This window comes from Salminus brasiliensis, chromosome 17, assembly GCF_030463535.1.
Source record: "Salminus brasiliensis chromosome 17, fSalBra1.hap2, whole genome shotgun sequence".
NCBI classification, from domain to species: domain Eukaryota; kingdom Metazoa; phylum Chordata; class Actinopteri; order Characiformes; family Bryconidae; genus Salminus; species Salminus brasiliensis.
The window spans coordinates 28,006,431-28,026,922 of record NC_132894.1 but is presented as its reverse complement, the minus strand read 5'-3'; the positions used below and the strand labels follow the sequence as shown (position 1 = coordinate 28,026,922).

Below are 20,492 nucleotides of genomic sequence, written 5' to 3'. Positions count from 1 at the left end.
TCTTCTCAGTCTCAGCTCACTGTTGCCCCTCAGAGAGGCTCATCTTTTGGTAAACATTGGTGAGCCTTTACTGAGGGTGCGAAGAGTGCGCCAGCCGTCCTGGCCTCTGTCCAGAGTCCTGACTTAAAGGGCCAACACAGCTGAGTCCATGGGGTGAGTTGCAGCAGTGGCTCGCATGAATAGGTAAATAGTGTCCCCCTCATCATGAGCTTGCACACACACTGCCAAGGGACAAACGACTTTCTTGTGTATGGGGAACAAAATGTTCCTGGCGTCTGTGGAGTTTGAGCTGGACTCCGGCATCCCGCTCACATAGCAGCACTGCCGGAACCATTAGAGAAAGATAATAAATGGATGCGAGGCCCAGCTAGAGCCTGCTTTCTCTTGGTTTTCAGGTCCCAGCGGAGGTGAATCCCCCCAGAGTTACACAGTTTATTTTCCCTTCTCATTCTTATCTACTGTTGTTGACGGCTGTGACGTTGTTGCTTGATGCTATTTGAACTCCGATTAGCAGCGAGTATCCACATCCGCTGGTGGCCATGCTGCTTGGAATTTTCATTATGAGGGTCGGAAGTGCACAACTGGCTAAATATAATTTCTTCACTGGAATACAATAAGAGAAAGACCTGCCTGCTAAAGCAGGGCTGCATGATTTTGAACAGCATTGATGATTGCAGTTATTAGGAATGTGCCAACATGTAAAGTGTTCAAGAGTTAAAGATGTGGCGATAGTGTATTTCCAATTTGGTTTTGGCTGCACTTCAGTTAGTTCCACACTTCGAGTAACGTCTGTTTATGGTGCCTATAACAGAAGAGCACAGCGTACTAACAAAAGGATCGCAAGTGGATCAGGATTGAAATAGCTGATAACCGATCCATTGAAATATGTCTGAATCAACCCTGATTCAGTGCGTCAGATCAGGACGTCCTTATGTATATATATATATATATATATATATATATATATATATATATATATATATATATATATATATATATAGGTTGATTTAGTCCCAGTTTCTACATTTAATGTATAAATGTTTGTATATCGAAAAGGGTGGTGCAATGACACGGCTGGTAGTGTGTGTGGCACCCACACTGCAAGGGGCTGGGCGGAGGGTGGGTCTCATTCTCGCTGCTATTCCTGTCTGTGAGTTTGTAGCGTTGTCCCTATGTCTGTGTTGGTTTCTTCTGGGTACCTCGGTTTCCTCCCACCTCCCAAAAACAGAAATCGTAGGTGAATTGGCACCTCTCCAGGCTGTTCCTGCCTTGCCCACAATAAATGATGTGTTTATAGACAGAAATGCATGTGTATAAATGTCTGATTGGCATTTTCTTTGCTTTCCAAACAGCTGTCCATCTTCAAAACATGTTACTGTCCAATGTGCAGTTTGTTATTAGCATGCTATTTAGGTATGCTGCCTGAACCAGTTGAAGAACGAATGGCAACAATACACCTTATCCACAAGACTAATGTCTCATTTGATCCATAAAGTTTAATGTGTTTGTGTTTGGAGGGTATACGAAAGTGCACTCTTGGATACTTCAGCGTATTCCTCCGTAGGTCTACTGTTACCCCTTTATTGGCCGTAAATTCGCTCGCTGGCACATGCAGCACAATAAATCGCAATTTGCCAAGTAAAACAGTGGAATTTGGTCTGCCGCTTGGGTCCCAGACCATTTGCCTGAGTTTGTCACCTTTCACATCAGAAGGTCAGCCTGCATGCGTGCTGCTGGAGTGTAAGTATGAGAAATGAGTTATGTAACTTTAAACCTACAGTGAAACTCTGCATATGCTGAAGACAGAAAGCTTTAAAATGCTTCCATATGCTGGTGCCTGTTCTTTAATCTAACCTTTCTGTCTTCGAGCGGAAAGCTCTCGGGAATTCAGCCATGCAAGGGCTTCGTTCTGACTTCAGCATTTCAGTTATAGACGTCGAGTTTGCTCTTGCAGAATTTGACTTTTGGCTGAATCGCTGGACGAGGGATGTTTTCTTGGCTCGCTGTTGGGGTGGTTTAATAGGTGGCTGTATTTAGTTGTTTTTTTTTTTAAGAGATTTGTCTGCACACTGTGATGCAAAAAGTACACTATTTTACAAAAATGTCTGGAAAATTGCTGTTATACAAGATTAATAATCAGTCAATAAATTTTTTTTTCCTCTCAGTTTTCTTAAAGAAAAAAAAGATCTTGCTCTTAGCCCAGTGTTTTATAACTTTTTAAACTATTGGTTTATTTGTTTTTGGCACCTTTTCTGTTTGTCAGAGAGAGTGCTCTTATCGTGATTTAAGTTGGCTTTGTCTGGATTTTTGGGACGTTCTGGGGTAGCCTTTCCAACAGCTGTGAGGTGCTGACAGACTGCCTGTCTGAATCAGTTTCTTGAACACAGGGAGAACTGAAGTGGGTGGGATGGCTATGGTAGGCCTAATGATTAGCTCTGCCGTAATCTGAGCTACCAGATGCACAAGTGGTGGGGCACACTTGCCTTAGACACCCCTGTTCAAATGACAAGTTGGCTTTTTAAGCCAATCTAATGTGGCATTGTGTCTAAAGCACTGACATGTTATATTGTTCTCTTCTGTTTAAAGCATATTTCTCAATATGTCAGGGTGATGGAATGAACATTCTGTATGTTTTTCATTGTTATCAGTGAAGGTGAGATAAGTGCTACCTGTGTGTGTCGCAAAATTTGCCATAGGAAATAAGGATGCAACCAATATGGGAATTCTGGACAGATGCTGATATTGGAGGTCTGCATGGGCTTAGAACTGAAGCCTGAGCTCGCAAGGCCAAATGGTGGATGTTTTATTTTATTTTTGTTTGTTTGTTTTTTTTGTTTTTTTTACTTTGGTTGTGGGAAAAATGCTGCAATTGACTGGTTTACACCACTGACATGGAACCTAGCATAGCATTGCGTACATTTGTTGTAACATAGCATGTTTTTTTTTTAAATGAAAAGTAATATGGGGATTTTGCAAAAATAAGGAGACAGCAGGTTTACTCTATGTCAGTTGTTTATACTGAACTCTCAGTATTCATCTAAACCAAGATGAATAGTTTTCCATTCTAGGGCACCTTAAAAATCTCTTAAAAAACAATGTTGCTGATGTTACATTTAAATTGACCTAAACCCGACTCAAAACCTGGTACTTTGTTTGGCCCCGGGCTCAGGTCTGGTAAAATGTAGGAGTCCTTACTATATCCACTTTATATTAGAGGTGGGCAATATGATGATATATTATTGTATCATGATGAGATTTGTTGTCGTGATACACTATATGCTTTTCTAAGCATATGGAGCTTTAAGAACACTGGTCAACTGCACATTTCATAACAAACAGAGGAATTTGTACTGGTTTAACTGGGTGAAGTGCAACACATTTTGAATGAAACTCGTTGTACTAATTAAGGACAGTATTTGAATAGTAGTTTTTAGAAATGTCGCTGGAGATGCATTTGGTCTGCGATTACAGGTATTGTGATAAATAAATAAATGATACATTTTTATCAAAATTACTCTGTAAAGTTCATTTAGGTTACTGATACAAGAAATGCATATAAATGAAATATTAGTCAAATCTGGTGCATTTTTGAAGTATTTGTTATGATTATCTGCAGATACTGATCTGATTCTGATGTTCATCCTGATTGCTGTTGTCTTTAGCCACCTGTTCTGACCCAGATGGTTGTAGAAATACAGAAGACTGTTGGTGGCAGTCCAGTGGTGTATTCATGTCATTAACACTGAACCAAAGTACTGCCTAGATTGTTGCTGGGTAGCAGTGTAGGTGGCGTTTTACTGAATTGCCCAAAACTTTAATGTACAAAACTCTTCAGCTGTGTTTTACTCCCACTTTACCTCAGATGTTCCTGTGTCAGACTATGTACAGACTATGTGGTTACGTTATCCTGTCAGACCCACTTTAGACGTGAAGGCGGTGAGATAAGGATCGGGGAGGAAACTGTTTTGGGCAGATGGTGAAAACCCTTAAATCTCACCACAAGAGATAAATCAAGATAACTTTATGACCCAGTTTTGGACATCTCAAACGGGTCATTCTCATTAACCTGACACTTTTAGATAAAATTGGTATCATTACATAGTTCTAGATTTATTTTGGGTAGAACACATGACATCTTGACTCTTTGTACATATTAATTTTGTCTGCTGCATTTGTTTTTTTGGTACAATAACTATTGTAATTTGTGGACTTGTAAGTGGACTTGCATCATTTAATTACCAAGATAACAAAGCAATGTATTTTTATCCAATTTATCCATTCTTCAACTTTATAGCTCCAGATTCTTGGGTCTAATTGTGTGATTTGGGCTTGTATACAGCTTTTTGATCAGACATATGGTTTCCAATGTAGCAATGGACATTTGTGGAATTTTGTTCCATAGTAATGCGTGGTGTGTAAAAGTTTATGCACCCTTCAAATGTCATGTCTGATATTTTGGCTGAGTCTGACAGGTTACAGGAGCCATGTGGCATGGCATAGCAGCGTTCCCACTCATCTCTCCCGCATTAGCTTCCTTGTGTCCTCGAAGATTCCCTTCTGCGGATACTGGCACAGGAACCACGGCAGTGGCTAGTACCTGGGTCGGGAAGCAGCCTGTCTTTTCCACTTATTTCAGACAACTGGCTAAAGGATTAAGAACACTAGGGATGGGCCAATCAGTGTTTTGGGGGAGATCGACTAATACCGATCAATGTTGGGGTTGGATGCCACATTAATCTTTTCAGACAAACTTGGTAATTCATCATTATGTGGTGTTTTTGTAATTTTCCCTGCATTGTCTCTCAGAGATTACATCAACCACTTTTAAAATGCTGTCAAACTCCGAGCACTCACTGTGAGAGCCTGTGAATTTCTGAGCAGAACTGTACTGCAGAGCTCAATGTGTGGTTAGCAGTGTTTGCTAGCTCTGCTGTGTCTGATACACACTGTACTGGGCTGAGTGATGCACTCTTGAGAGGGCTATCCGGATAGTGATGTTAAAAGTCTTTACTCTGCTTCCTCCACGCGGCACATTAGTTTTACAGATTCTACAAATATGAAAGTTTGAGTCAGATACAAAAAAAAAAAAAACACAGGCAGCAGATTTCAGCACTCGCTTGAGTGAGATTCTGCAGCTGTGTTCACTGCACTCTCATTGTTCATATACTGTAAATACAGTTTTCCATTTTTCTGATCCGTACATGAAAAGAAGTAAAAAGGATTAGTGTTGTGATGAGCAGTATCATAATATTTGCCCTTTGGGTTAATCACTAACATCAGTTATTGGCCCTGAACCAGCCAGATGCCGTTATGTCTGGGTGACATTGCACACTGCACTAGCAGTGATTTGTTGGCATTTGTGGAACGAGCTTAATGGTCCTTCAGCGGCAAGTAAGTGTTTACCTTTTTTTTACAGGAAAGTGGAAAACTGAATTGGCAGGCTTCTTCAAAGCCCTTTTATTATTGTTTTGATTTTATTGGTGGTAGGATATGGGATTCTGGAAACAGGCTGCTGCATGGAAAGATGGGACGGCTGATGAGTGTTGTGACACTGGTGAGAGCGTTGACTAATATGTGTTCTGGCGTCTTTCAGCTGCAGCAGTTTGCATGGACCAGCATTGTTTTCTGCCAGAATCTTTATGGATTTGTTTTTAGCTAACTGGTCTCTGAAAAGATGTATTTAGGTTGAATACATGCAGTCATGGAGATGATTTAGTCTAGGCAGAAAAAACACAGACAGGCAGTGATTTGTGTTATTACCTCCCCTCCTGGTAGACTATGAAACACAGGCCTGTAAAATAGCAAACATGTTGTGCAGGGCATTTTATGTGGATATCAAATGTCATTCTCGGCAGCTCTGCAAAGTACTATCTTCTGTCACAGTTCATCTATTAACTATTATTCGGTCAATCAAACACTTAAACAGACGTTTTTCTTTTCAGTTTGAGAACTACAATTCATGAAAAGAACACCATGCCAACTGTGAAGCATGGGGGTGTATTTATTATGATTTGAGGTAGTGTTGCAGCCAGTGGTGTTGGCAGTATTGGTGTGCTTTCTTTAGAGATGATCTACAATTGATCTATTTCTGTTTATATAGTAGTCTTCAGTCTCTTAATGCCGAGACTGATTTAGCCCTGTTTTTCCACTCACCAACAGATTTTTGACGTCGCTGAGAAAGACATGAGCTCAGAGGCAAATCAGTGTTTGCTCAGGGGTCACAAAGTGTGAACTGTTTGAAGACGTGACCAGTTAAAAAAATATCTAGCATGATAAATATCTGTATCTGCCAGGAGTCGAAATCCTGTAGTGTTAAACGTGTCATGACCAGGTAATGACTGGGAGTGAGGGAGGGGTCGTGCTCCAGCCAGTGAAACGCAAAGAGAAAGGAAAGCCGAGGAAGAAGCAGAAGGACTCCCTAAATCCAGTCTTATCATGCATCTACATGTATGTCTGTGTTTATGTCTGTGTGTATGTCTGTGTGTATGTCTGTCTGTGTGTATGTCTGTCTGTGTGTATGTCTGTCTGTGTGTATGTCTGTCTGTGTGTATGTCTGTCTGTGTGTATGTCTGTGTGTATGTCTGTGTGTATGTCTGTGTGTGGTGACGAGAGTCAGACAGTTTTTTTTTTGTTTTGTTTTGTTTTTTCTGGAACGGTCGTGTAATGTGTGACCTGCTGTCGTCATGTAGTTTGCAAACAACAACGACTTAAACATTCACAATGTGTTGTGTAGTGTGAACAGTACAGCGACCTGATGACTCTACAAGACGTGTAGTGCGTTGAAGCTTTTATCTGATGATAATTTCAGCTTCTCAAAAGTGAGAATTGCAGTGTTATATAATTGCTGGAGAACAAGAGAAATCAAATTCAGTTTTTAACCTTCTGGCGTCTACGAACACGCTGGCACATGAAATGCGTTGTTTTCGATATTTGTATTGATAGTTGTGCGATAACAGTGCAGAAAAAACCTTTCCTGAATCTATAGAGCCCAACCTTTTTATTGCATCTGTTGCCAGGTAGTATGTGACTCATCCAGAGTTACAAGGCTATGAAGACGGGTCAAGAGACTCGTCTCTGCCTCTCACCATGTTTGAGTAGTGGATTTGTGCGTCCATCTATATTTTGTGTGAAACTGGCCAGTGGACATTCAGAAGCTTGTCTTCTAACTCTCGTTGTTTATTAACTATTTTATTAATACATACATTAAGACTCTGGTAAGCTCATTTCAAGCACAAAGACAATTTGTGAAAATGAAGATTTTTCTGAAATCTGACTTCTGAAATCTGATTTTTCAGGTTTAGGGTCAGGTTCTGGTTATTATCTCTACACAGTGCTCTAGGTCACATGGGGTCCCATTGTAGAGAGAGCTGAGATTGTTCTGAGCATTTTCATATAAAACGTAAGTATTATCCAGCATATCTTACAACATGCATTTACTGGCGGCGTTAAGAAATTCAGCGAAAAACCCGACTCCAGCTGGTTAAACATGTTGCCAAAGGATATTATTTAAAATCTACATATTGTGATCATTATTTTTAGATATCAACCAGTCTCTCGTCATTTCAAGACTTGACTACTGCAACTCTCTTCTGGCTGGTCTTCCTCTGCGCACCATCAGGCCCCTGCAACTCATCCAGCGAATCCAGCAGTACGGGTCGTCTTCAATGTCCCTAAATTCAGCCACGTCACTCCACTGCTGCGTTCTCTTCACTGGCTTCCTGTAGCTGCTTCCCGCATCAGATTCAAAACCCTGACGCTGGCCTACAAAGCCAAGAACGGACCAGCCCCTCCATACTTGATGGCAATGGTCAAAAGCCGATCCGCACCAAGAGCCCTTCGAGCTTCAAGTACAGCTCGGCTCGACCCGCCATCCCTCAAAATTCACAGAAGACAAGCGTCCAGACTTTTTTCTGTCCTGGCCCCAAAGTGGTGGAACGAGCTTCCCCTGGGTGTCCGAACGGCCGAGTCGAGCGCTGTCTTCAAACGCAGACTGAAGACCCACGTCTTCAGAGAATACTTGGACGATTAGAGTACTATGGTCACCTTATTGACTTGTGTTTAGTAATGTCTAAAGCTTAGAGGTATCCTTTGAATTATTAGTCTATTCTAACTAGTTAAAGTTTTTCTTGAGTAAATAGCAAAGCACTTTGTAAGTCGCTCTGGATAAGAGCGTCTGCTAAATGCCGTAAATGTAAGTGTAATGCAACCATGAGCTCCCTTTGCTCCTGAGTCAGGAAATTGAGGTTTGTAGTTTTTAAATTTGTTGCGGTGTGTTTTAAGGACTACCAGTTTTAGTTGCTTCCTTGGTTACAGCCCTGTTTGCATGCATTCACAATTCGTCACCTCAGTCTAACTATAAATGGTAAAAACCTTTTGTACATTTAACATGGCACATCTGCTGGGTTGCTTTATTGTTCTTTTATTTGTCTGAGGTTTGGATTGGCATGTCTATCCCAAGGAGCACTTAAACAGCTATTGCATTGCATCATCTGATATTAGGTCTGTATTGTCTGTTGATGTACACACATTGGGTTCCTTATACAATGGGTAGAATGTACAATAGTGAAGTGCATGACCCTAGTGGGTGATTGTGTCTGTCAGTGCTGTGTACTGTACTTCCTTTTTTGACTATCACTTCATCTTGTGAAAGGTTAAACTGATTTCTTTGCGGTTGACCACATGTGGTTACGGGGTGACGATATAGGTTTCAGCTATCGGCCGCGTCAGCTTCGCTTACAGTTGGAATATTTGTCTTGGACATGTGGTCCCATTTAGAAGCAAGGCTTCAGTGAGTGAATGGAGACTGCGCGAGTGTGTCCGAGCGCTTATCTTTTGTTTGTTCACTTTGTTTGGTTTCATGGCTGACCTTCCACAGCCAAAGTAAATCAGACTTTTGATAGATGTGTATCTTAGTGTGCTTTGTTGGCCCTGTCAGTTCTTTGGAACAGTCCTGGTGCTGCGCATCTCCTCCCCCCAGTTGATTATTTTTCCAGGTCTGTGGCCGATCGCGCTGGTTGGAATGCTTCCTGGAATCTGAGCTTTCTGACATCACAGATTTGCAAATCTTTGCTACCCTTTACCCATGCAAAGAGTGGCATCTTCCTTCCTTTGCATGTGTATCTCCTTTTCTGGAATTTGTGGTGCAACCTGCCGCAGGAATGGCAGCTGTGGAAAAACTCGCTGGAGATTTTATGTAACACTGATATAGTGCGGAACTCCAACCGGGTATTGAAATATGGATCTGACGGGAGAAACATTTTTCCAAAAGCCCGCTTACAATCAGGGTTAGATAGAGTTTGCTGCCAACCTGTCTCCAGCATCCCACCTGTCGGTGGATTGAGCCAGTTCATGTCAGGTGCTAACGTGGTGATGACGTAAAAGGACTCCAGATTCCTCCTCGGAAACCAAGTTCGGCTCCTCCTGCTGTGATTTATTGTGAAGAACTGCTGTGGAGAAGAATGGAGACAAGATAGATGAGTGTTTCTAGTACAAAAAAAAGACTAATGAGCAATCTGGACTTTTTCAAAGCTTAAAATGTGAGATTGTCAGGCCTACAGGACGATGTTTCATGTCGTCTTCTTCTTCTTCTTAGTTCCCTTCCTTGTATTCTAGGATAAAACTGATTTGAAGACTGTAGTCAAACACTGAACCGGCTGCTGGGGGATGGCTAATGTAACAAAACTGCACATGTTGATGTATTTAAATGGGCTAACCCCAAAATTTTCTACAAAATTAGTCTTTTGCTTATTGCTCCCAGGCATGGCGTGGCCACACCCTGTGACAAGTTTCGGATGTGCCGTGCTTTGCCTTGAGACATGTTTCTGGGTCAGAGTACGGTTGAAGATGTGAGGGAACAAAACACGTCTGACAAAAATAAACTGGTTATTGCCTCACTTTTTAAATCAGTGCTTTTGGCATATGGTTTCATGCCGCGGGCTTTACGTATTGCTTAAGTTCTTGAAACATGTCCAGGTTGTCCTTTTTCTTTTTATTTTTTTTTTTCCTTTGGCGCAAATGCGTTTCTAGCTGTTTCGGGTTGCTTCGTTACAGGAGATAACGTGTCTTCTGCAGTACCTCTGCAGTATCTTCAACCGTACTCTTGTAAATTGCGTAAACCTTGCTTTCCCGTAACACTGGTCTTCACGCACATTGACTTTTATAGCGTGAACACGGAGTGAAAAATACCAGCTTGGAATTCTTCGCCGTTTGTTATTGTAAGAGGATCCTTGAAATCTCGTGTTTTTATTGTGTGGTGAAGTTCACAACCAGGGTGACCTGCTGCCCTTCCATGTTATCTGTCGGATGACAAGCGGCCGTGTGTGGTGAGACGATCCGTTCTGTATGGAACCTACTGGAACGCTAAGAATTTTGTTGCTTATACGTCGCTCAGAGGCAGGACTAAAACCACTTAGGGATTTCGGGCATATGATTTCACTTAATGTGGGCTAAGGACACCTGATGTGTGTCATTACTAGCCCACTTCTCCAATCCCGGCTGTTGCCCCAGTGACGGCTGGGGACTGTCTCTGAGATTAATTGGTCCCCAGCTCCACAAAGAGTTCTTCAGAGGTCAACTCTTGAAGGGGCCGCAGACAGCTGGTCTGAAATGTATGCAACACTGTTGGTGCGAGCCGTGCATAAGTGATCTAGTCACTTACATTCTTCTGTCTTGCTCTCACTCTTGCTCTAGATACTGTTGTGATATACAAGTAAAACAACAATAAAGGTACTTTCATTAAGTATGTATGTATTGCCTGGTTCATAAGATTAGTATTGACCACAAGGAAATATATCATAATCAGCTAAATATGGCCAATGTGCTGATAATTACTAATTATTCTGTTGGTGATATCACCAGGATCGGTTTATAGAGAGAGCTAATGAAAATAAGTCATTTACAGCAAAGCAAAGCAAAGCCAAAAAATCCCCAGTGCTCAACAAAAATAAATTAAATTGATGTCTGAGATTCTGAGAATTACTGTTAACCCATGCCATCTATCTTCCCCAAAGCTATTTTCCATTCTCTGGATGATATTTTCTATTCTTTCTGTGAAACATGCATGTTTAATGTGTTCAATCTGTATTCTTTCCAGTCATATATGAGTTTGGTGACTGTCTAAATGTCTAAATCCAGTATTTGTTAGCATTCTAAACTACAGAAGCACTTTGTCAATTGCATCTGGGGTCAATGATTTATCATGTTCATTAGATGTTTTTATTAGATGTTTTAGATGTTTTTCTTTTTCTGACTATTACTTTAACACCAAGTCTCCTTTTATTATTTTGTGGAGCGCACACTGTCCACTGTGGATCAACGCTTCGATCCAGGGCTTCTATCTTCTGCCAGTACAGTCCTTGTTTTTTTTTCCAGACCAAGAACATCTCCAGATGGTTTAAGGCTTGTCTGGTGTTCTCCTTCTTTTATATAAGACATGTTTCTAAGCTTTGTGATTAGTATATGATCCATCTGCTTCCTTCTTTTCACCAAATTCCTTGTTTAAAATGGTGTTGCATGTTCCAGTTTCATTTATCTCATATCTGTGTACCTGAGCCAATTTTTTACATCTGTGTAACGGTTGGACTTTGGTAAATATTACATTCCGAGAGAGGCAGGGCAAGAGGAAGCAGTATGACAAGCAGGCTGGTGACAGAAGGTTAAGGCTTTACCATGTTTCTTGCTTAGGTCCACTCCCTAGTAGTCTAACCTCTCCCCTACATGACCAACAAAAATATTGTCGGTGAGAATTTACTAATTTTCTAATGGTGTTGCAAGATGGTTGCCAGGGTGTTACTAGATGTGTGCTGTGGTGTCGCTAGGTGGTTGCCATTGAGTTGCTAGGTACTTGCAGTGGTATCCCATGTGATTGGCTAGTGCATTGTTATAATTGTGAAATAAGAAGGGTGCACAAACATTTGCACCCCATTCAAGAGATCAGAATATGGCTACATATTGCACATCAACACACAGCCATGATCATAATCAAAAACCGAGATCTTTGATTCAGTACTTCATAGAAGCCCCCTTGGAAGCAATTGCAGCAAGAAACATGTTGTCTTGGATATGGATCTACAATCTTTTCACACCTGGACTTGAGCAGTTTATCCTGTTCGTCATGGCAGATCCTCTCAGGCTTCGTCAGACTGGTCACATTGCCCTCTTCACTTTTCTGCACAGATGTTTGATGGGGTTTAGGTCTGGGCTCTGGATGGGTCACTCAAGGACATTTAGAGACCTGCCTGCACTGCCGTGTTGTTTTCGCTATATTCTTCGGGTCATTGTCATGTCAAAAGGTGAACTGTCGGTCTGTCTGAGTTAGCATGCTCTCTAGAGAAGGTTTTTCTTTTTTCAAGAACGTTTTCATATGTGGCTGCATTTCTCGACTGTTATCAGTGTCCCTTTTCCTGCCACTGGGAAGCAACCCATAGCAAGATGCCTCCACCACCACCATTAGATGTGATGTGTACAGCTTGTTGTTCAGCAGATAAAGTGATTGCTGTTATTTATTGTTTATTATTATTATTTATTTTTTTAATATATTTATTTTTTGCCTTGCTGCCTACATGCTACAGATTAGCATTACAGAGAAATTTAACATTAATTTGTGGAGTATTACAAATGCAGTAAAATGCCACCTGCAACAGTCTGATGCTAGTTATCTTTTAAGTAGCCTTTCTATTGGTCCATTTATCATAAAATATTTACAGTGTAAACATCAACGGCCTTATTTACATTATGTAAAAGAAAAAAAGTGCAGCAGGATTGTAGATTTAAGGTTACAATCGCATGTCATGTCATTTACATTTATGGCATTTAGCTGACGCTCTTATCCAGAGCGACGTACAAGGTTACTGGTATTACAGAGGAGGGCCAATGCAGTGTTAGGAGTCTTGCCCAAGGACTCTTATTGGTGTTGCGCAGCATAGTCACCCAGACCGGGAATTGAACCCTTGTCTCACACAAGATGTGGTAGTTCAGTGGCAGGTAGTGGTGTTATTTGCTGCGCCACACCAACCATGTCTGTGATTATATGTAAAGAATTACATATCAACTAGAAGTATTCATAAGAAGATGTGGGGGGTCAACAAATGTACAGACGTACCTGAGTAGTGCAAAAGTCTGGTGCAACTGTGTGTATGTGTGTATATATATATATATATATATATATCACTATATAAATAAGACGCTATATAATCTATAGAGCTATATAGAGTGGTTGGAGTGCGACGGTGATGGAAAATCGTAATCTTATTTACAGAATAAATACATACATATGCAGAATAAATATACTCCACATGCTACACATATTTACGCTCTCACAATGCAAAGACATCAGTGCACAAACCAGCATGTAAGTACTACAGATCTAGTACATAAACTTGTCAGTATGCAAGTGTGGGTTGGAACTCTGTAAGTGCTTCTGTCTTCCTTTGAAGGGTTAAGGCAGAAAATAGAGCTTCACTTGTAGGTTATAATTTTGCAGACCAATGTAGTGATTTTAGTTATTGACCAGAGCCAGTAGTTTTCTATTTGAAAGCGTATTTCTAGTCTAGATTAAATTCAGAAATGAAAATGTCAGCACTGCTGTTCCCTGGTCAGCATGTTTACAGGAAACAGAACCCACGTCAAAGTCAGTGTGAAAAACGAGCATGAAAACAGTCCGCTGAAAGATGGACGTGATTGGAAAATTCATTGTAGCCCCTCGGCCATGCGTCAGAAATGAATGTGTACTTGCAGTGTACTTTTTTACCTTCCCAAAGGTGATCACAGAGGTGGACTGCACAGTCTGGGATAATCTAGAAAAGCTTATTTTTTTCAATTTTAATTGAATTATCATGTCTTTTACATCTGCTCCATGAATCATGTGTACAGACTACTGGCATGACTTGCACATCTTTGACAATGGCTTTGACAATGTTGCTGGTGTTGTGTAATAAAAGCTGGCAAGTAGGCTAGTGCTGCACTGAAGAGCTCCTCTGAAGAATCAAATGCCATCACAAAAGGACAGAGATTATTTCCATTTGTGGGAAATTGGCAGAAGCGGATTACAGCAGCAATGCTCGGAAAAGCTAAAGGTCAGGAATTTTCTGATCCAGTTTTTTGCCCCTCGCTCTGATTTGAGCACTTAAATGCCGAGTATCGACTAGAGCTGCACAATATGGACATTAAATGTGATGTGGACTCTTAACTATCTGCCACTATTAATATCACCACTATTAACTATCATTACTCTGACCATCACTGCCATGACTATATTAAGTTCTACTATGATCATGAATAATATATTATGATTATGATCAGAGCAGTTCAACAGTATAGATGGTTTGGTAACTTTTATCAATGATTTATAAATAGTTCTGACCAGAGAAGGATGGGTCCCCCTTGTGAGTCTTGTTTTCTTCCCGAGGTTTCTTCCTCCAGCTCTGAGGGAGTTTCGCTTGCCACTGTCGCCGTTGGCTTGCTCACTGAGGGGTATTGGATCCTCCATATCTTCTTACGTTATTTCTTTTTTTCTGTCTTTTACTAATTATGTAAAACTGCTTTGTGACAACAACAGTTGTAAAAAGCGTTATACAAATAAATTTGAGTTGACTGGACTTGACATGTTCCATACAGTTGTTGGATTTTGTGATGTCAACATGAGAGGCAAGAAATTAGGAATACACAGCTGCCCCTTTATCTGAGTTATGAGTTTATGAATGTGCTGTTTTTGTTAACACTAGTTTTAAACCAGATGCAGCAGTTTAGTGCTGGTGTGCTGCTCTTGATAAACAGCAGAAAGCAGACTGGAGGAGCTGCATGCTCACGTTTGCAGGCTGTACTTAGACTACCTGGCACACAGTCAAAACACTGGCATGTCTGATCTTAAAAGTCTGTTGTAAAATAGCTCCAGACTGTAGACTTTTGGAGCTCTCTGTTACTTCATTAAAAACATGCAACACTGTCGCAGGTTGTGGATAGGCTGTGGTATATCGGATATGTATCTGGCTTATTATAACCAATACCAGAACTCGTTCCATCAAAATACGCCTGGATCGACACCAGTCCCAGTCTAGTGGAGCAGATCAAGACAGCAAATGTAAAAGCAGTTTGCACTAAAGTTTGCCATTTTGGGGCTTTTCAGGCCTTTTGTGCATTTGTTTTCTGATGAAGACTCAGAGCATGCACTGAAAATGATGTTTCTACTTCTGTCTATAGAAACAGCTGTGTACTTATGTGCAAAATGAAATAAGATATTTTAGCTGGATTACAGGCTATTGTCAAATGAGTCATGGTTAATTGTCACTTTTAAAAGAATAGCTTGACCAAAATTGCCAGCGTGACTAAAATGAACAAGAGCTAATAGTCACCAACTACCATGACGTCATTGCGTAATGCTAATTGGTGGCTATATGGTTTTGTTCATTGTTTGAAACTGCCATTGTTGACATTCTTGGTCAAACCACTCCTTAAAACATTTGCTAATTTTGAGAGATTTTTACATCCAGTGTTTCTGTTATTTGACTGAAATGTGAAAAGGTAGCCAAGGTACATTTTCCTGTCTCCCTGTTTCTATGTTTGCTATGTGTATTAAAGCTAACTTTTAAACAGGCCATACTCCTGCCACAGTGATTCCCCTTTCCCCCACCCACCCCATTACCTGTACTGACTGAGTATAAGCCTAGTCTTTCTCTGCTTCAGGACAGCTACATTAAATATGTGGCTGACTTCATGTGTGTGTAGATGAATGCTACATTTGCCACACAGCAAAACCAGCATTTAGGTCTGATTTGGCTGTTATGCTAGCTCTTGAGGAGTTTGACATGAAACGTTGTGAGTTGTTAATGCCCCCGGCTAGGCTGGCATGGTCATTTTTTGATTTCTTGTGTGGATGGAGAGATTTTTAGAAGTGCTGCTGTGAAGATGGAGAGAAAAACCTGTGTGAATTATCCAGAAATATTAGGATACACGTGAACAGGGCCTCAGGAAGCCAATCTGCATTTTGTGATGGACCTTCTCTCTGCCCTGCCACACATCTCAACAAAAGTTTTTGTGGAATCAAAAGTGTTTCTTGTATGGCTTCGCTTAAAGAAGCTTTTGTAGCACCTTTATTTTTAAGAGTGTATGTTAACTGTTTGGTTACTATAGCCACATGATCTACTTTACTTCACTATAAATAATGATGTCATAATTATCACATAAGATTCACCCTTTTTTTCTTCTGAGATCTAATCCAGCATTTTGTGGTGGTACTAGCCCAGTACTAAATCTGAGTGCTGGGTCGGTGCTGTCTCTGATTGACATTGCCACTTTGTTTTTATCAATCCCTCAAGGCATGTTTAGGCCTGTTTTCAAGCAACTGTATGTCCATAGATTCCTTAGTTTGGTTATCATGGTGAATTCAGGTAATTTGGCAGATTAAGTGTTGTCAGTTTGTGAGTAAGTGTCTTTACCCCAGCCTCCCAGTTCATTCGCTGTGATGAATTGCAGGAAACTCCACCACCTCAGGCAAAATGAAAACTCCAGATTTCATTTCCCAGCTTCAGATTCAGTCATGGGGATTTACACAAGGAATGCTCTATGAAATGCACATTAGCAGTGTGATCTCAGCTATATTAACTTTTACTATTCTAAAATTCTGTAGTAGGGTGGGTTTTAAAAAGTGCTGTACAATTTTGCTGCTCCGGAACAAATTGTAGCCATTTTAATGAAATATGCAGTTGGTCAGTGTTCTCTTTATTAGTGAAGTCCTCCGTATGTGGTGTTGTTTATCGCAATACCAAAATTAATCATCTGTCTGTATGTGGTGGAGAACTCGAGTATTTTGCAGTATTAGAATAAGCTTATGTGTCTTAAATATGATACTGTAACAGGCAGAATTGTTCCGAATTTCTGAAAGGATTCCACTGAACACGAGGCCTTGGGGACGGTAGATTAGATTGGGGGTTCTAAGCTACGCAAACACAACTCCATGTCTCCATGAAGGAAATGACCAAGAAAGATAGGTTTTGGACTACAGGAAGCACCAGAAAGAATGCGTGAGGAGTTTACGTGCCAGTTCTGAAGTCTGGAATAGTGAGCACACGTTACAGCCTTTTGTGTAGGGGGATTATCCTGACATGGCCCGTGGTACTTCCTTTTTTCTTGTTGCAGTATGTAGGAATTGCAGGGTTGCCTGTAATATGTGATCTCTTGCTTTCTTTCTTCAGTTACTTCATTGTTACTGGAATAATGAAATAATGAACAGTGGACTTTGTGAATTAAAAACATCATTCTCACCATCATACTGTGCATTTTTTCTTTCTCCAGGTTCAGGAGAGGGAAGTGGCAGAATCATCCAGCGCTTCCCCAAAAAGGACTGGGATGGCACGGCATTCCCTCCGGGTGTGGAGATGGTGAGTAGTAGAACCTGCCTACAACATGTGATCTAATTTCATAAGTGGCCTGGGCTGGTGTCATGCCTTGGCATGGTCTTGGCAGTCACCTATGAAGTCTCACCTGCTTGTGATTAAGTGATTAAAAAGCTCTTCATGATGTTCTAAATCTGTCAAACATGTTAAGAACTGTACCTGATGAAGCTGTAGGAACTCTCTTGCTGTCACATGTGAAGTCAATTAAGATGGAAGTCTGGCTATAGTCTGGGTTCCTGCATGTCCTGGAATATCCGAAAAATTCCGAAATTTAGAAACTTGTTTTCCAGTCATGGGGAAAAACCTGATAAATTAGAAAATTGCTAAAATGCCCTTAATGTATTAGTGAGGTCATGGCTACTGAGCCACTGGTATTGCATATTTTAGCCAATGATGTCTAAGTTTATTAGTTCAAATAAATTATTTTATTATTATTATTATATTTTATTTATTTAGAAGTTTTGATGCTGTCATATAGACACATAAACTTGCAACCTGACTTACATTCCAGCCACATTGTCAGAGCCACACTACACTATTTAACCTTAATATTTAACCAAAAGAACACTAGACTGTCCATCTACAAGGACAGCTCTGGATTTACAGAAGGATCTGTATTGAAAAATGCATATAGTACTTGGTGCAAACAGTAGGCCTATAATCTAAGAACTATGTATGTATATGTGCTGTCATCAATGGTCATGGAAGTCATGGAAAATAACTAAAATGGAGCTGGTGGGAAAAGTTGGGTGGAACCCTGTATATAACTTTTCAAACGGATGGCTTCTTTAAAAAGGATAATGGATGTAAAAAAAAATAAATAATAATAAAAAAATGTACGCCTCCATGAAGATATCCCCACTGTGTTCCCACATCCTCAGGAACTCCTATCTGCATTTCCTCTGTCAGCAAATACAAATGGATGTTGGTTGTTTACTCGAAAGTTTGTTCCAACCCCTTCATTTACGCTAATTGGAGAATTCCATGCTCTTGTCTCACTCTGCATGAGGGGGAGTGTGCCCATCCAGCCTCTTATCATCATGGCTCTGCTGGGTGTCTGCACACTCCATATAAGGTCAGTATCAGGGAGATCACTCCCTGGCTGCCTCTAGGTCAGACTGGGGGGTCTAAACTTCAGACTCCAGACCGGGGACCAATTACCCAGAGGCACAAATCATCCCAGCTCAGGACCAAATATTTGCTTATCTGAGCCGAAGGAGAACAAGCTGTAAATCTCCAGAGCAACAGTAGCAGTAAACCAGTCTCTGCCCTCGGGTTCAGAAGCTCACATCGCCCGCCTCAGGCCGCTGAGATCTCCTTGTTTGTTTATTTGTTTACCAAGACATACTGTGATTAACCGCGAGCTGTCCTGAGCCGGACGTTTTCAGCAAAGGGACTTCTTAGGCTTTGTTCAGCCACTTTGACAGGACATGAACCGTTGAGATGGTGAGCTAGTTGTCATCAACCTGTTTCACGCTACACTGTGTAGGAATAACAGCAGGGATTACTCTAAAATCTGCTTTCCATCAGTCATTATTGGGGTCTGGAGTCTACCTTCGCTGCTTCCTTTCCTTCCAAACATCTTGCAGGACTTGTTGTTCTCAACGTGCGTTGGAGAAAAATCACCAGCTTGGAAGCAAATTCACCCTCGGATGAAACCTTTCTGGCCTGAACAACTCACATGTCAAATTGAATTTCTCTTTTGTCGCAATGCAGACTCTCTTCTGACTCTGACTGACAGGCTGCAATTACACACCCGAGGAAGTCATGCTCATGTGATGATGTGAGAGTTAATCTTTCAAACCCGCTTTTTGAGACTCGCCCGATAATTTCAAACATCTGTTACTCCTAAGGCACTTGAAGAGCCATAACAAAATTTCCATAAATACACAATCCATGATACATGGACATTTATAAATTGCAGAAATTGGAACTATATCTACAGTCAGGTCCATAAGTATTTGGACAGTGACACTATTTTCATATGTCGAACCTGAGTGGATTTAAGGGGATTCACAACTACATTGTTTGAACTATTTAGGAATAGCAGCCATTATTTACACAGTTCCTCCATTTTCACAGGCTTAAAAGCAATTAGACAAACTTTTCATCGTTGTCTAAAAATATGTAGAACATACTTGGATAGTTAACGATGATCTGAAATCTAGAATCCATGGACATCACCAAATGTTTAACCAGTCCATTAATACCGCCACCTTCAGTTGCTGCTTGTTTGTGGGTGAATAGCATGCTCAAATGGGTTGAGGTCCGGTGATTAATGCCTTTTAAGAACATTCGATTTGTGGAGCACCGTCCTATCAGTTTGCAGCATTTGACTAAATCCCAAGAGAAAGTATAGCTCTATACACATTTAAATGCTTCATGCCACTTCTGTCTTCTATTAGCTGTCATAACACCAGTAAACACCAGTGACCAAGTTTCATTTCCAGCTATACATGCCCATGCTGTTACAGTGCCTCCACCAGGTTTGACAGATGATGATTATTGCTTCCAGTTAATTCCAGTTTATCTTGTTTTTTTTTGTTTTTTTTTATTGTTTTGGACTTTGTAATGTTTCTAGCAGCAGTCTAAACTGGAATATGTGTTCCCTTTGTATTTGTTTGTCAGTTTTTTTTCCCTTTTTCTCCTAATTTGGTACTGCCAGTTAACCCGCTCGTTCGTGTCCTACACTAGGAGAGGACTTAACACACGTCTCTGCTGATATATGCGCCTTTTTGTTCTTGAGTGTTACCAGTGGTTTGCGTCTTCAAGTAAACCCCTGTATTGAAGTTCATGACTTTCTCAGTGGACTTTGGCCCCACCAAGCCATGAAACTGTAGCGGCCAATTGTTTTTATTTTTATAAGTACACACCTTGATGGCTTGGTCACTGTCCAAATACTTCTGGTTGGGGGGCTATTCTCAGTCCAGCAGTGACGCTGAGGTGCTTAAAAACCCCTGCAGCAGCACTGCTGTCTGATCCACTCGTACCAGCCCAACAAACACTAAAACACCACCACCATGTCAGTCGGTGTCCCTGCAGTGCTGAGAATGACCCTCCACCCAAATAATACCTGCTGTGTGGGGTCCTGACCATTGATGAACA

General features: G+C 40.9%; 1 protein-coding gene across 2 annotated transcripts in view; it reads left to right on the top strand.

The window, feature by feature from the left end:
• Nucleotides 1–20,492, top strand: part of sbf2 (SET binding factor 2) — a 115,203-nt gene that overhangs the window by 2,071 nt on the left and 92,640 nt on the right. For both annotated transcript variants that reach the window (XM_072661191.1, XM_072661190.1), the window contains exon 2: nucleotides 17,287–17,372. In XM_072661191.1, the coding sequence (XP_072517292.1) occupies nucleotides 17,287–17,372 (86 nt within the window). The remainder of the gene's footprint in view (nucleotides 1–17,286; nucleotides 17,373–20,492) is intronic.